Raw genomic sequence first — 16,670 nt, 5'->3', positions numbered from 1 at the left:
CGTGTTTGAGTGTGAGCTCAGAGTTCACAGAACGTGTCATGTGGCATTTACACAGTTGACAAACAGCATGACACATGCAGTTTACACCCTCATTCCCACTCTCCTCCTCAACAGCTGAGCACCGTGGCTACATTACTGCACATAACGCTGTGGTCAAGGTCAAGACGCAATACATTTTTACTTCATGATATGTACCTAACCTGAGGTGCACAAATACACGTCATTTATTTGAAATGTAACATGTGGTACGTGAACTGACATTCCTCTTTTTTATTCAACAAAATCAAGGATATGTGAATTCATGTTTGATTTCTTAGGTTTCTTTTTCTTATTTAATTAGTAAAGCAAGTTTACTGGTAAAAATAAAAGCTTATAGCAATTATTTTGCTTACAATGTAAAAATAAAGACCGATAATGCTGCCTTTAAGTGTGATTGTGAGTTCTGTGTTGCATATGAACGCTGCCTCCTGTGGTGCAGTCCACAAGTTGTGCTGTTTGCTGAAATGTCTGAGGAAAATGACACTTCATTCTGCCACTGTGTTTCCTAAAGTGAGTTAGTTCAGCGGGCTTACGCACCTTCAATGAAAGGAGCCGTTTAACATTTCTTAGCTCAAACTCAGTTGTGAGCTGCTCACATCCAGTTGACAAATGAAAGAAACACTTCAGAACACCGACACACCGGCACACGTGACCCTGCGTATGAGCTATGTCTAAACCTAATGCAGAATTATAAACCAAGATTATCAAAGGTGTTTTCACTCGTCCTGTCTGCTCAGACTTCTGCAGGGGGTAGGGATACGATAGGGACTGGCCTTCAGGCACCAGTCAGAGTGATAAAGGTGTAGTCGGTCGTGTTACATCGGTATAACTAAGCTAACTGGAGAGTTATGGAGACGTCAATCAAGCACGGTCCACACACGCTCACATAGTCCTGAGAGAGGCGTAATCAGCCCCAGTAAGTGAAAGCACATGTGTGGTTTTTCTGTGTGGTGTATAAAATAACCACGCAGAAAAATCAGTGAAAGTTAGCGCTCACTAGCAAAACCTTGATGAAGGTATTTCTATCCCACCTCTTTGAACCCACAGCTGGAATAACACGCCTTCTATCATCTTACAGAGGACAATATGTCCAATTACAGTATGCTACTAATCACACAGAATAGATGTTTTGTTTAACGTCATTCGCTATCTGAATCTCTGAGAATAAATCAGATGTGAACAGAGGTCTGAGTCTGGTAGAAAGACTTATGTAGGCCAGTATTAAATTTGCTTTCTTTTTAGGTTAATGCTGTTAGAGAGTGACATTACTTATTGTAAGATAAGTGATTTGGTCAGCTTAACCCACAAAGACCTATAACATCAGATTGTGTTTATCGTGTTAAAGAGGAAAGTCCACATGAACAGCTCAGTCCTGTGGTGTTAATGAACCTCTGCTAGGCTCTAATTTCACATCCAGTGAATAGCAAGTAAATATAAAGCAATTTAGTTGTGTATAGTTTAATAATATGAATGAATAAAACGCAGATGTTAACAACAGTCCCATCTTTTCTTAATGTCACCAATCACCAAAACTCTTCTTACTTCTCGACTTACAGTTGAGGTTACCACTTAAATGGCGAGAGTTTCGTTTTGTGCAGACGATCTTCCATGTCATAACCACAGGGTTTTTGAAGGCAGCAGCACTCAGCATGATACCTGTTGACCAGGTGCTTCACAGTAACAAATCACGGATTTCCATGGTGACAATTATGGTAACTATCAGTGACACAAAGAAGGAGACCAAATGACAAAATAAAGGATCAAAACATGGTTCACAAATCATGCACATTTTAGCACAGTTCTGACAAGACAACAACAACAATGAGGATCACTGTCAGGATTTTATCTGGAGCAACTGAGTCCTGCTCAACAGATGAGTCTAGACCACTGACTGTCATCGTGACCAAGGAGCAGGTTACACATGAGCAGAAAGCAGCAACATTTGAGATTGTTCATTGTGATTATACAACAAATACCAACAAAATAAAGCAGAGATCACCAAATAAATTGAAATTAACAACAAACCGATCCATTTTGTAGCGTATTTTTCAGCCGTTTCCTGCTGCAGCTCTGACAGTTACGGTGTTGCCGTGGAGATGGATATAATGTTGCCACAGACTTGGTGGAGCAATATTTTTAGTGATGAGTCAGCCGTGCTGTAATGCTGATTTGAGCACGTTCTAAATGTTTTATTGACCAATCAGATTGCTTGGTCGGAACTACTTGTCGTATAATATCTGATTTAATTTAGCCTGCTGAGTTATAGAATGTGTCCCTGTTGTCATGGGTGGATAAATTAGTTAAAGAGACTGCAAATTTTATTTTGGACCAGGCGGTCAACATATTTATTTTTGCTGTAAAGTTGTACATCTTAACATGTACGTCTGCACGTAGCCAGCATCTAGTGGCCAGCGGTGGAACTGCATTACATGTGTCAGTCCCAGAGGCTGCCTGTTAGGTTGGACATCCATCTGAAATGTGACTCTTAGTTCGATCTCAGCTGCTGTCAAAATCTGTCGGGATGAAACTATAAAGTACGACTCCTGGCTGCACTTACAGACATTTTTTTTGTGCAGGCGTGGCAGGAAAAACACAAGTGTGACCAATAACATTAATGACTGCACCGGTCAATTAAATGTCCCGGTTAGTCATGAGAGCAACGCTGCGTACTCAATCCCAGACGTAAAGACTGTTCGTGGTCGTCAGGATTCACTGCAACTCTGTGTATATGTTGACAATGTACGGTCAAATGTAAAGTCTAAGAAGGAGGAGTTTGAGATCAAGACGGTGGGGTAGAGCAGCTGTCCTCATGACATTTATCTGATCAAATTTAGTCTAATGACACAGTCATTAACAGTATTAACGTCATGAAGTTTTAAAAAGTATCAAATTTGTGAAAGAATCAGCCTCTCACTCTCTTTCTCTCTCGCACACACACACACACACACATGCACACAAACTTCTGGGAAGCAGGGATTAGTAAGCGATATTGTGAAGTGGGAGAAAGCAGCCTCCCCTCGTGGCCTCTTAAACCAGATGTAACCAGCTGGCACACACGCATCCACACAACACATGCACACACACACACACACACACACACAAAGTGATCACCAGGCTCGTGGCCAGAACTTTTGTCCTTTTCTCAACTGTGTGAGCCGGCACACAATGGAGAAAGAGAGAGGCCCAGTTTCAGCTGTGCAGAGTTCAAAGACGCGACTCCGCTGCATCTCTGCAGCCAGTGAATCGTGGTGCAGGACAACAATTGTTCCTTAAAGGTCTGCAACACTGAGACTTTCCTCACCTTCCGTGGTTAAACATGTCGGCATTTCTTTAACTTTACCATCATAACAACAGACAGGTGACACTTCTCATGGATGACTGTGTGCGTTTTCAGAAAGAAGGATGAGTGTGATGTCTGTTTGTTTAACCCAGAACAGACAGTGGGGGAGAGAAAGTGCGTGTGATGTGTGTTGATGAAGAAGTAACTGAAGGGAGGTCATCTGATAGACTATGAGTCATGGGAGACTGAGTCTGAAACCAGATGATTCGCCCTCCACAGTTTATGGAGAAAATATGCTGAATCTCCATTATTATAAAAACAACGTTTTTCTCCCTAAATAAATTTTTCTGTTATTATTCAAACGTTTATACAAATTCGGAGTCATAAAATACTACCAGGGCCGTTTCCCAGTCTACAACTAGCTATAAAGTTACCTGTGAGACTAAACCTGCCAGGGCAGAGTGGAAAAAGCTGCCACTTTGAAGCCTGGAAAATGTAAACTCTCCCTTTCCTAATTTCCAAATTTGAACAACTGAAGCTCCATTTATCACCATCTTGGCTGTGATGTTTGGGCTTTTGTCAGAAATGTCCCAATAACATTTCGGATGGACCGTCATACTATTTTCAGCATGTTCCCAGGATTAACTGGTCTGTTTCTCCTATTCTTCTGACTTTCGTAGCACGATCACCAGGTCAAAACTCCGATACTTAAACTGGATAGTTATTTTTTTGAATGTGGGGAATAGATACTAACCTATGGAGGAGGTGGTGGTCTGCACCGCCTCAGATTTTAGAGGCAGAGAGGAGTACCTGCACAAAAGAAAAGCAATGAACCGCTGTGGATGGGCCCGGCAGCAAAACATATTTTACCCACCCCAGACAAAGCCCTCTGTCAGACAGGCCTTTGTGCCTGGTAACCGAAGGAGCTACTTTGTCCCCTTCAACACCACTAGATATAAGTTGCTGATCTACCGGTGGTGTTTTAGCCATTTAATTCTGACCCAAAGTCACACAATAACACAAACAACTGTACATCCATAGCTCCCCTGTTTTTACAAGGTTAAATCACAGTTTTTGTCAGTGGAGTCTGGCAGCTTGGAAGAGATCTACTTAATGTCACTTAGCTTCGGTTCCACATCAGAAAAGGCACAATGAGGTAAAGATGTTATAATATCTTATTACACTGTACACTGATAGATGATACAGAATTGTTATGTGGAGCTAGTTTAAGGTGGCGAAACTAATCTCTTGACGTCTGTGCTGATACTCCTCTCTGCTTCCCAAAACTGGGGTCATGCTGACTGTCATCTCGTTTAGGAAATACACCAGAAGACATCTGATTCATTTAAAGGCGTATGTTCCTTGACTAAAAGCTGAGCACTGAAGAAGTCTAAAAAAGCTTCATGATTTCTTGGTCGAATAACTGTTATCGGTGGTTTCAGAGCAGCGGTCATGAGACGTTAGACGACCGTTCATATGATTGAATTGTGCTGCATATAGACTACAGTGGCTCTGCTGTTGGAGCGGGGCGGTCACAAGATGAAACAGCTATGGGGAGAATCAAAATATATTCAATCACAAGATCTTTGAAGAGTATTCAGAAATAATTAAAAATATTTCCCTCTGTTCTGTTTGAAGTTTATTCGCGTTTCAGTTGTTCTTGTTTGAGATGGAGCAGAAGGAAACACTACTTGGCCAAAGTGTGTGTGACAGATGAACAACAATCCAAAAAGCTGATATGTCTTTCTCTCTGAATAATCTCCAATTGTTTGTCTTAATTCAAGGTGTTTTATTTTTACCAAACATGCGTCATGGTTCTCTGCTGATGGGGATCTACTGAAGGCATCAGAGTCTCAAAAACTTTAAAATACTGCTCCAAAACTTTAAAATCCATATAACTCCTCTCCCACAAACCTGTACAAATAACAGCTGTATAACTTAAAAAGGAAGGAACGCTTGTGCGATATAACTCAGCAGCTGTCAGCAGTCAGAAAGCCTCTTTTTTACAATTTAAGGAAGCAGTGGTTGTGTAAGAAATGAAGATAAAGAAGCAAAGGAAACATTATGAGAGAGAAAAGAAAAACTATATTTTCAAGGAAAGACGTGACAAATGAAAACAGAAATCCGCTCTGAGGGAGCAAAAGTAGGTGAGTGTCCTGAGAAAGAGTGAAAGAGGTGATGTAAGAGCAGTAGTGTGATCATGTGCCCATCACGCATCTCCTCGTCTCCATTCAGTCTTATCACTGAACTCACCCAGCATGTGTGTTTACCTACCGTACATACCGATGTCCTGATACACATATATGGAGACTGGTGTGTGTGTGTGTGTGTGTGTGTGTGTACAGGTGTGTTTGAGAAGGATCAGTTGTGTCTGTGTCTCAGGTCGTTGGTATGTGCTGCCCTGAAGGATCCACATATATCTGGCACAGTGTTCTGTTTGTGATGTAGATTTCCCTCTTGCATTACCACTGGAATCCTATGTGTCATGTACAAAATATTGTGTATTTTATTTGAAGGATTTTACTTTTAGGAATTGCTGGCATTGTACCCGTTTCAAGCGTTGGTGATTTGAAGGCTCTTATAATTAGACGCTGCAGCCCCCATGTTCTTGACGCCTAACATCTGTTCTAATGTGGACATTTCACAGTGGATCGTCTCCAACGGTGAGATCTGAAAATTAGAGCCCACTATCGAGTTGGAGACGTAAAAATGACGTGACGTCGTGGCTAAATGAGACGAGTGTAGAGGAAAGGAAGGAGGAAGGCTCAGATGACAGAGGGGAAGGAAGATGAGAGTGACAGGAAGTCACATTGGGTGGAGATTAAAAATGGGAAAAAGGGGCAGAGGAGAGGTGAAAGACGGAGGAAAAGGAAAAGGGGTGTTTTCTTTAGTTCATCCAACATGCTTAGCTGGACGACACGCACGCACACACTCAGGATGTGTCTGGTGCTGACATGCTGATATATCCTGACAGAGACAGAACAGCTGACTGTGACATCTTCCTATTTCCACAGTTTGTGTGTCTGTGTGTTGTGTGCGTACTTTTCTGTGTACTAGCTTCGAGGTTTGCGCTGTTGATACAAGGTTCCTGGGATTTATGCAATTCATGCTTCAAATGGTTTGTGGATGGTTCGGGTTGAACAGAGTCAGAGGACCGGCCTTTACAAGCCCCACAACAACTCATGAACACAACATACACTGTGGTACGGTCTTGATAAGATGAGCATGCTAGCACACCTGATATTTTTACATCTAGCCGATTCGTGTAGGTCCCGTACCGACTCTTTTCTAGCTGTGGTCTATTTGGTCTCCCCCCCGCCCAGTGACATTTCTGCCTCTTTAGTTTCTAAATGCTCCTGCACGTCCACAAGCCTGTTGTTATAATTGTGTCTCGGTGCCAAGCGTGGCTGTGTTTTTTCTTATCGCGGCTTTTTGCTGAAAACAACACTGTGAGAATAGTGAAAGAAAACCAAAACCGTAAACTTGTGGACCGCAAAACCAAAACAGTGAGCAGAAAGACAAAAAGCTCCGTAAAGGAATTCTGCCATGAGCCAAGACCACATTACTCATGGTCAGTCAATCAGTTTTTGATTTAAGCATTAAGCTGCTTTATGGAGCAAAAGTTTTACTTTCACCAAACCCGACATTACATTACATCTCAAGATGCTGCCTACACGCAACAAGACAGTTGAAGTTTAGATTGTAAATGTGCTGTAGATGACGATAATGACCCGAGAAGACATTTAGCAATAGCTGGATGGTGACAGACGCTCCAACATAGGCCCATGTGTCTTGAGGTCTGTGCTACTGCTGAAGTCGGTGACACTAACAGGAATGCAGATTGGAGGTGTGTGCCTCTGAAAGAGAACTTATAGTAAACTATATTTGGTCGCAGCCCGCATTTTAACTGCACTGCTGTGACCACTGGAACGTGTGTTTTTGTGCGAGTGTGTTAAGACATCGCAAAACTCTCTGCACTCTTGAGGGCAACGAGGCTGATGCAGTTTTAGGAACGAGATTGAAGAAAAAAAAAGACTGTGCATGTCTTGATGAATGCCCACAGTGTCTAACTACAACCTGCTATTGTGGTCTAGCTGTCTATATAGGACCTGTTGGCTAGACGACACACACCAAGTTCTATATGTACAATTGCAGGTCTCGTTGGACTCCTGCAGCCCTCCTCCGCAGTCATCAGTCAAGTTTAAGAGTCTGGAGACAGAAGCAACTCCCCCAAAGCGCACAGCTGGACAAGGCAGCCATTGAGCTCCACAGTGGTAACCTTTCAGAAGCATTTTTTTTATAGTTACTCCAGTGAAAAATATCAGCTTTATACAGTGGCCTCAGGATTTGAGCAACATAAAACGTGTGTGTGTGCTGAAAATGCTCAGTGGAGGAACTTAGAAAACTGATTTGCAGCAGCTAAAAAGTTACTTGCCGAAGCAAGTTTCACCATTCATCCAAGTGGCTTCTTCACTTCTTCAAGTCTTAACAGCTTTGGGTGGTGCACAGCTGAAACTCACATAATTAGGTCAGTTGTTAATGATGCAATGTTGTATTTGGAGGAGAAATGTCTAATTAATCATCAATGGTCAGAAGGTCCAGAGTGGGGGTGTGAAGAGGAGCGAAACATTTTGGGGAAAGATGTTAAGACTGTGTCAGAAAGTGATGATAAGTTTCAGTCATGGGACGCACAAAGACCAGGATGACTAAGAACCTTCACAGACGTGAGGGACAATAGTTTAGTCAAGAACAGACCGGAGCATATTCATTAGACAACCAAGGACAAACCAGTCACATTCACACCGATATAGAAAATAAATCTGCTGTGTTTTGGCCTGCGTCTCAGTCTCTTAGCACAAGAAGACAGACTAATATTTTCACGCACTCCCTGTACACACACACACTCACACACACAAACTGAAGCTGCTAATCTGCACTACGAGAAAAACATCCTGCCTGTTAAAGACATCGGGAAAACGTGTGCGCTCTGGTGTGTGAAGACATTTTTAGATTCCAAGGACAGTGTGCGTTTCCTCTCTTGCTTTCTATTGTTCCTGCAGCAACAGCGATCCTCAGGGGAGCGGAGCAACTAACCAGGACCAGAGAGCAGCAGCCAATGGCAGGGCAGGACAAAGAGGCCCCGAGGCTAACGAAACGTCTGTCCTATTTTGCTTTTGCTATTTCTCTGGAGATTTCAATTATAACCAAGACATCTTGTCTTCTGTAGAAGGTCTGTGATGAAGTGGACAAACAAACTGAAGGTTTTGATGATGATGAGTCTGTACAATGAAAGAGTGTTTGGTCTAAATGACACATGGCCGCTGTGATAGAAGTCAAATGTACCCACTGCCTTTGCTGCCACCTGCAGGACTGTCTGAGCATAAGCAGGGTCTGTCCTCAGCTCTGCACACAACTGAAAATAAATGATTTCAAACTGATAACTCCACAAATACATCTGTATAATGACTCGACGTCATACTTTCTACATGGCAGTGGCAGATTGTATAAACTCTTCGCTCAGTTCACCTTCTATGACTTGAAATCTGCAAACAGAATTTCAGAATAAAAGCATTTTCTGAAACCTCAACACCACGTAGTAAAAACAAGGAAAAGAAAAACACAGTAGTACAATTTTGATTATTTAAAAAATGTATTTGTATGTACTTACATACTGGTGTCAAAAGAGTATGCACCAAAATGTCACAATGACTCACAATTACAAGAAAAAGCATATTCTTTTTCTTCAATTACAAGTATCGAAAAAACTATGTACAGAAAAAAGGGCATGGTGACAAGATAGTACACTAGAAACAAACTTACAGTCGCGCGATGTCTTAAATGAGGCTCCTGCAAATAAAGAAAGAAAAATCTCAACAGTTACACTGTCTTGGTGCTCCAAACTTCAAATTGGATTTCCACTCAGAAAAGTGACCTTGCACATCCCAGCAAAGAGTCAAGGCATTTTCAGAGTGTGCTCACAAAAAGGATTTTCATTAAAAAAAGAAGAAAAAAAAAAAACAACACTGCCAGAGGACTGATTAATCAAAAATGAACAACTAAACATCAGAGTGGACTTTTGACTTAAAACACATGTCCTAGAGAGACCTTTAAAACGGTGTTACAATAGGAGCAGGGGGACAGACAGGGACAATGAGTGGACGAGGGAGGCTGCAGTCGAGCTGTGTGTGTTGGGCTAGCCCACGGCTTCAATCGCCACCTCTCTCTGGATGGACATGAAAGGCATGCCTCTGTTTTCCTGCTATCGCGTCTCACATGTGGAAAGTACAGCAGCTCCATAAAGCCTGGCATGTTTCCCATCTTGACATATACAGATTAATTGATCAAGACACAAAGCAGGAATGAAAAAAAAGGCAGAATAATGGCGACGCATAGGGCTGTTAATATGACGAGACAAGCAAGACTGGAAAAAAAAAAAAGATAATAGGAAAAAAAATAATAAATGGCAAACTAGAGCAACTGGACACGTTCCCCAAATCCATCAGTTCCTCTTTTTTTTTTATGATGGGTGGAGTCCCTGAACAAACTCAGGTTAAGATGTCAACATCATCCTCAAACAGAGCCTGAAACAAGGTACAGACACATTCAGAGCTACACTAGACCAACATTCTCACTGCATCACTTTGATGTGGTAACACACGATAGTAATGTCTCCTCAGTCACCTCTGTGCATTGCCAATCTGCAGCCTTTAGTTAGCAGGACATGAGACGGTGCCAAGAAGAAATTCATGGTGTTGCGGCACCGAGTCAACACAATCCTCTGAGAGCACTGTGCGGCTTAATGTCTGCGTGTTTTATACTACAAAGCCACGATGGGAATGCATGGTCACAGCAAAACGTGTTCAGTGATCGGACGCAGGTGAAACTATTCTCAAACTTTCACTAAAACAGACTGAAGCCGCCGCATGAAAGGGGGATTTTTAACACTGACAGAGGGCGGTACCTGCAGATATGGTGGCGCGTCCCTAAAATGTTTAGAAATACACACCAATCTCTGTAGACTGGGCCATCCTGGTTACAAATACATGGAAACCGCTGTGGTGTTTAGCTTCCTCTTCAGATTTTAAGAACTCAAAGTACGTGCCGCTTTGTCCAACTGGACCAAACAAAAGAAACAATAGCATGGTGTGTGATGACCTGATTTCAGCTGATCTTTGAGCATATATATATATATATAGCCTTTGTAATGTCTGTTTCATAGTGAAATGTTGTGTGTGAGGTAAGGATTTAATTTTGAACAGAATGTGTCTCTGGTGTATCTGGGGTGGCCTGGGACCAGCTGCTCCTTCTGGGACAGCTCCTCTCTTCCTTTAGTCACTTTTTGCCTTTTTGCTGTCGTTCCCGTTCTCCTCTGGCTCAGTCCCTTCCGCCTCCTCCTGGTGCTTCCTCTTCTTTGTGTCGTCTGACTGGTCGGAGGACGGGTGCGCTCGAAAGGTGATGATGATGCAGGTCATGTTGTCGCATCCCGTCCCGTCTCCGGACGTGTCGGGAGCCAAACAGTGGTCCAGCAGCTGTCAGGATGACGCGTGGGATTTCACATTAGAGATGGAAACCAAGGCTGGTGTTTGTGTAATAACGGCGTAAGCAACAAGAGATTTACCTCTTCCACTATGGACGACAGGGACCTGACTTTGCCGTCCTTGTCTGGTTTGATCCGCTCACTGATGAAGTCCACCACCTCCTGACTGCTCAACACATTCCTGCAAACACACAGAAATAGTATTTAGTAGATAAATTAAAAAAAAAAAAACTCATGCATTAAGAGGACAATCAGTATGTGAAAATATCCAAACTTTTATATGTAAATCCATTGAACTCATACTGTCAAAACTGCACGGTTGTCTATTCACAGGGTGCAGACTTAATTCCTTGGTTCCAGCTCTTGACAGATACTTAGAGCTACTACAAACAGTTGCTGTTTAAACTGGTTAGTTTTTATTTAGGTAAATCTATCAATTATAGACTGGGGACATGTCCATGGTGCACGCCGCCTCTCGCCCAGTGACAGCTGGGATCAGCTCCAGTTATGGAAGTAGGAGCTACCATAACTCATGAAGAATGTAAACACTAGTGCAAATCCAAACATATACGTCCGTTCAGCCGTACCGCTCTCATTTTGCTTGCGAGTTGCAAATGTAAAAACTTTTACATCGTAAGGAATAATTAACTGGGACAAACTGAAAAATGATGTCAGAGACTCACCAGATGCCGTCGCAGGCAATGACCATGAAGTCATGCTCCTCGTTGAGCGTCAGGACTTTCACGTCTGGCATTGCAGAAATCATCTGCTCCTCGGGCGGCAGAGCCTTGTTCCTCTTATAGAAGTGGTCGCCTGAGAGTCACAGTTCAGATTTAATAACTTGGTTGTCGCAGAAGAGGAGCAAACAGAGACGTTCACCGTGCACCGCTACAGAGTTTCACTTCAATAGAAGCGAGACTCAAAAGGTCACAGAGTCACTCACCGATGGCTCTGGAGAGGTTCAGTCCACCGTTGACTCTTCCGTCCATGGTCACTTTCCCTCCTGCATTTTTGATGCGAGCTAGTTCCACCTCGTCCTCTGGCTTGTGGTCGTAGGACATGTCCACAGCTTTGCCTACAGAGACGCAGGAAATTAATTCCTATATTTCATTCAATATTATAGTAAAGTCCTTAATTACATCATTCACCACCATGTAACGGATACAAATGAGTCAGGCACAAAAACCGTAAAGAGTCAAAGAAAAAAACAACAGAAGAGAGGTGATAACAACTCTATTTGATTAGAGAAGAACAATAATAACTAATATTGTACCAATAAACACTTAAAAAACACGGTTCCTACCATTACAGTAACCGCAACCAGTATAGACACATTCATCACATTTGATACACTTTCAAATGGTACAAATTGGTGTTTGTATCATACTGAGCTCTATGGACTCTGGGCCCAGTCCCCATCTAATAAGAATTTTGGTTTTGACAGAAGCATTTGATAACACAAAACATGTATCAACAGGTCAGACAGTTTGGACTCACCGTGTTCAGATACCACACAGCGAGAGTCTCCAGCATTGGCCACGATCAGCTGCTTCCCTCGGATCAGAGCGACAACAGCTGTGGTGCCGCTGTCTGAACCGGGCTGTGAATATAAAAGAAATGGGCGCGACACACAGTTGAAACTCTGATCTGTTCTTTACATGAAACAGACGAAGCATCTGAATGAATTGCACCAAGTTACACTCACTTGTCTGCACTAAAGGTTAATGTATTCGGCATTTGATTAAAATAACAGAGCTGTTGATTTAACCGTTCTCATTTTGTAATTCTATTGGATTGAATTGTGTTGTACAGACAAATGTTTCTATTTATATTTAATAATTTTTCAGATTTTAAGGCAGATACAAAACTTCTTCCAATGTTCTGCAGCCTCATAACTGGATTCATAGCTTCCACTGTGGGTTTGAAAAGGTGTATAAAAAAATAATAAAAAAAAGAATAAAAAGAATAAAATAAAACACAAACGAAGAAAAACATCCATTACTAACTGGGGAAAGATGTTTTGGAGCACCACTAAAATAAATAAAGTACAAAATGTTACCTGGAAGGTCATACAATGCTTTTCACCCAACTTATTTTATCTTTGTATAAACTGATGCCTCTAATACAGCTTCTGTTAGACTCAATACGCCATCAAAGCTCACTGGCACATTTTAAACAGCCCACTGTTAAACCGGTACAGTTTAATTATACGAGGAGCTCAGTGCTATGGCGCAGGTTTATTATGATGATGTTAATTATTTTACTATGACGACAAAACAGTTAAGTCACTGTGTTCCACCCGTAATTCAACTTTAAAACCTGATTGGTCACTTCTTCGTTTCTCCAGAAGTCACTGCAAGCGTTTTGTTTTCCATAGACAAAACTTAGACAAGAAATATTTTCTGGTTCCTCCCAAACCCTCAAACTTCAACTGTCTGAATAAAGTTAAACAGCCTCTGGAGGACAAAATAATCACTACTGTGATTGTACACAGCTCCACCCTCAATAAAGTAACTGAGTTTTTAACTTGAAGCCTAAAAAGCCCCACCCTTAAATCATTAAATCATTCCCTGTAGGACTCGGTTGTATTGTTTATTTCATTCAGACGTACCTCCTCTTTGCCATCCATTCCAGGTAAACACATTTCCTCCTCTTCTTCCTCCTCCGAGTCTTCCTCTCCCTCCTCTGTATCCTCCTCTTCTTCTAACTCGCTGCTGTCACCTTCTTCCTCTTCGCTGCCATCCTGATGAAAAAAAAAAAATAGTTATCACTAGGCTTTACAAAGTTATTCTGCGTGAACTTTCTCAGCCCAGTGCAGCATCTATTTTGGTTTACCGCTCTCACCTCCTCATCGCTGCCCTCCTCCTCCTCGCCCTCCTCAGACTCTTCGCTGTCATCAAAAAACCTGGACTTGGAATCGCCTGCAGCCTTCGAGGACAAAGAGGAGCAGGATGGACCTGCGTCTCCCTCGGCCTTCCCAGCCTTTTCTTCTCCATTGGAGCTTCCTGAGCCTCCGCAGTCAGCTGCTGTTGTAATGAAGTTAAATTACAGTTTCGTTTTTAATTTCAAAATGATATTGAGGTTCTTTGTCAATGAAACGGGAGAAAAAGGCTAGAGGTTAAACACAACTTGAAAGGCATCGTCTTTCAAAATAATTTCCTACTTAATTTTGAAAGAAGAATCCCATGTTTGTACCTGCGCCACTGCCTTCGCCTCCTCCCGTTCTCCGACATGCTCGCAGCTTAGACCCACACGATGCGCCCTCCTTCACCTTCCCATTGCTCTCCTCCTCCACCTCTCCATTTAGCCCCTCTTTCTTTGGCGCACCAGCACTTGCATCTTTGTCCACTGAGGTCTCGGGGTGCGGGCAGGACGCCTTCTTAGCGGCAGCACTAGGAACAAAACACAATTAATAGCTGACTAAAGATGATTCAACAGCCATTTTAGACTTTGAATTGGATTCTGTTGTTCACCCGTGAGGTGGTAGAATAATATTTTTGAACTGAATGCTATCACTTTGCTGGATTACCTGAGAGCAGCTGCATGTTTGACAGCATTGAGGTTCTGGCCGTAGCGAACCAGCAGCTCCTCTATGGTCATGGTGGCCTCCTCGTGGAGCAAAGCTGCCTCCTCTGTGTCCACTGAACCGAGAGGAGAAGCACAGAATCACTCAGTAATTATGGCTGCAAAATTTTGGATATCAACACTCTTACTACATCAACTTTATCAAGTGTTTAATGGTACAGTCAGGCCTTCACTCACAGTCGTCCTCCTCTGCGACCTTTTCCGCCGGTGGCTCTTCAGTGGGGCGTCCAGCGATTTGAACCAACTCCTTGATGACTTCCTCTGTGGTCATTCTGCTGTCGATGGCGAGGAAAGCATCCTCCAGAGCCTGGAAACAACATGCAAACATGTCAGCACTATGGAATACAAAGGAAGAAGTGAACGCACTCTGAATATACGAATCTGGGCCTGCCCAGTTACTCTAGTAGAGTCGGTGAGGCCTCTGCTCTCTCTAAAGTGTTTAGATGGATAAGATAAGATAAGGTGCGCCTTTATTCATCCCACACCCCCCTCACAATCACAGACAGTGCACAGAGTGCACATACGGGTGCACTAAAGAATAAAATAGATAAAAAAGATACAAACAAACAAGTCAGTGGAGGACAGGCTGTGCGTTAACTTCACCTTTTGAAGTTTGCCATCTTTGTAGGTTTTCTGCTCCTTGATGATGTCAGGAAGGTACTTTGAACAGTACAGAGCCACCTCTTCACCTAAATGAAAACATCATGTGACACATTATTAGGATAGGCGTGTGTTTGCATTGAACTTGGGAACATGTGTGAAACCAAATTAAAAAAAATAACAAGAAGTCACACAAAAATATGAACCTTTAAATCAAATGTTGCACAGAAGTACAGCACCCAAAATATATATATATATATATATATATATATATATGTATATATATATATAAAAAATAAGATTACTGTATCTGCATTACCTCCGTGCCCATCATACACAGCAAACATGGCCGTCTCCTCATCAAACTCTGGGATACAATTGTGGGCATCCTGTGGCACAGACAAAAAACACAGCAATTGAAATCTATTTTCAGGTAACGGGCACTCTTTATGGCAGTCACGTCAGAAAAAAGACCTGCGCACCATCTGCAATCTCAGTCATCTTCCTTAAATACAAATACTGTCTAAATGAGATGTTTCTATTCATTGTTGCCGTGACTAAAATGATTTGTCGTTTCGAAAACAACTTTAACGTTAATTTGTTCACACCAGGTGTATTATGACGAATCGACAAACACATTTGAGTACAAAATGTGTCCGATTTCCTTATCAGGAGAGAATAAACCAAATGAGACAAAGGCATCCCATCAGCCTGTGTCTGTAATATGGCCTTCCCAAGAAACCAGCAGAATCCAATCAGATGCTCTGGAAAGACATGGGAGAGTGATTTCACTATAACACAGCATGCCAAAAACACCCAGAGGACGCATTATGGATTTCATCCATCACTGGAGCTGGTGGTCAGGAAAAACTAGAGTAAAAGTGACTCACTGAGACAACAACCACTCAGAAACAAACACATACGCAGACAGAGAAAGGACATCACACTCCTTCATCCCGCCATTTACAACTGTCCACATTTTCCCTGCGTTGCGTTCAGGAAACAGAGCGCCAACATGGTTGTCTTTGATCCAGTCGATCACTTTCCGCCTCACCTCCATGGAGACTCTCCAGCCCTGCATGGCAGAGAAACCGTAGCTAATGTTGGTGTTGCCGCCATCGGAAGAGGTCTTGGTTGTGTTAGGTTGCGACAAATATGCCCCCATGGTGGTCTGTTTCTATGGCTTTACACCTGGAGGGATGACACGGGTGAAAATATCACACTTTAGTCTCACATTGGAAAAAATGCACGAATATAACTCACTGCAGTGGTCAGCTTAGCCAGTTAGGGTTGCTAGCTAGCTAACATTAGCAACGCCACAACAAAAAAGTGGATGCATCGGCTAGCTAACATCACCATGCTAACAGGAGCAAACCCGGCTAAACTTCCAGCAGCACTAACCCCCTGGACCCGCCGGTCAACAGGCGGCGCAGCCGTAGAAACACCAGACGGGTTATTTACCTGTTCTGAAAAAGCAGGATGAGCGTGTGAGTGGGTCCAGACGAGAGAGATTCACATAGGAATGATTACACGTGTGGAAGCAGAAGCCGCTATCAACACAGACACAGACCAGAAAGAAGCTGGAGGAGGAGGAAGTCAGCGGCGGCGGCGGCAGCGCGCATGTCTCTT

At 42.7% G+C, this 16,670-nt stretch overlaps 1 protein-coding gene across 1 annotated transcript; it reads right to left on the bottom strand.

Moving 5' to 3' along the window:
• Positions 1-8,950: 8,950 nt before the first annotated feature.
• Positions 8,951-16,670, bottom strand: ppm1g (protein phosphatase, Mg2+/Mn2+ dependent, 1G). The gene is made up of 14 exons (XM_047581080.1): positions 16,503-16,670; positions 16,096-16,232; positions 15,361-15,430; positions 15,045-15,130; positions 14,619-14,748; positions 14,386-14,497; positions 14,052-14,248; positions 13,701-13,882; positions 13,468-13,599; positions 12,354-12,456; positions 11,800-11,931; positions 11,540-11,669; positions 10,938-11,037; positions 8,951-10,848 (listed from the first exon to the last, which is right to left on the bottom strand). The coding sequence occupies exons 2-14, from the start codon at positions 16,204-16,206 to the stop codon at positions 10,648-10,650; spliced, it is 1,686 nt and encodes a 561-aa protein (XP_047437036.1). The 5' UTR covers positions 16,207-16,232; positions 16,503-16,670; the 3' UTR covers positions 8,951-10,647.

The sequence above is a fragment of the Mugil cephalus genome, chromosome 3 (genome assembly GCF_022458985.1).
Source record: "Mugil cephalus isolate CIBA_MC_2020 chromosome 3, CIBA_Mcephalus_1.1, whole genome shotgun sequence".
NCBI classification, from domain to species: domain Eukaryota; kingdom Metazoa; phylum Chordata; class Actinopteri; order Mugiliformes; family Mugilidae; genus Mugil; species Mugil cephalus.
This window is presented reverse-complemented; position numbering and strand designations above follow the sequence as displayed.

Coding starts and splice junctions, on each gene's coding strand:
- ppm1g (XM_047581080.1), bottom strand. CDS start 16,206: ATGGGGGCATATTTGTCGCAACCTAACACAACCAAGACCTCTTCCGAT. Junction 14,749..15,044: donor AAGATGGCAAACTTCAAAAG/GTGAAGTTAACG, acceptor TGTTGTTTCCAG/GCTCTGGAGGATGCTTTCCT. Junction 11,038..11,539: donor ATTGCCTGCGACGGCATCTG/GTGAGTCTCTGA, acceptor GTGTGTTTGCAG/GAATGTGTTGAGCAGTCAGG.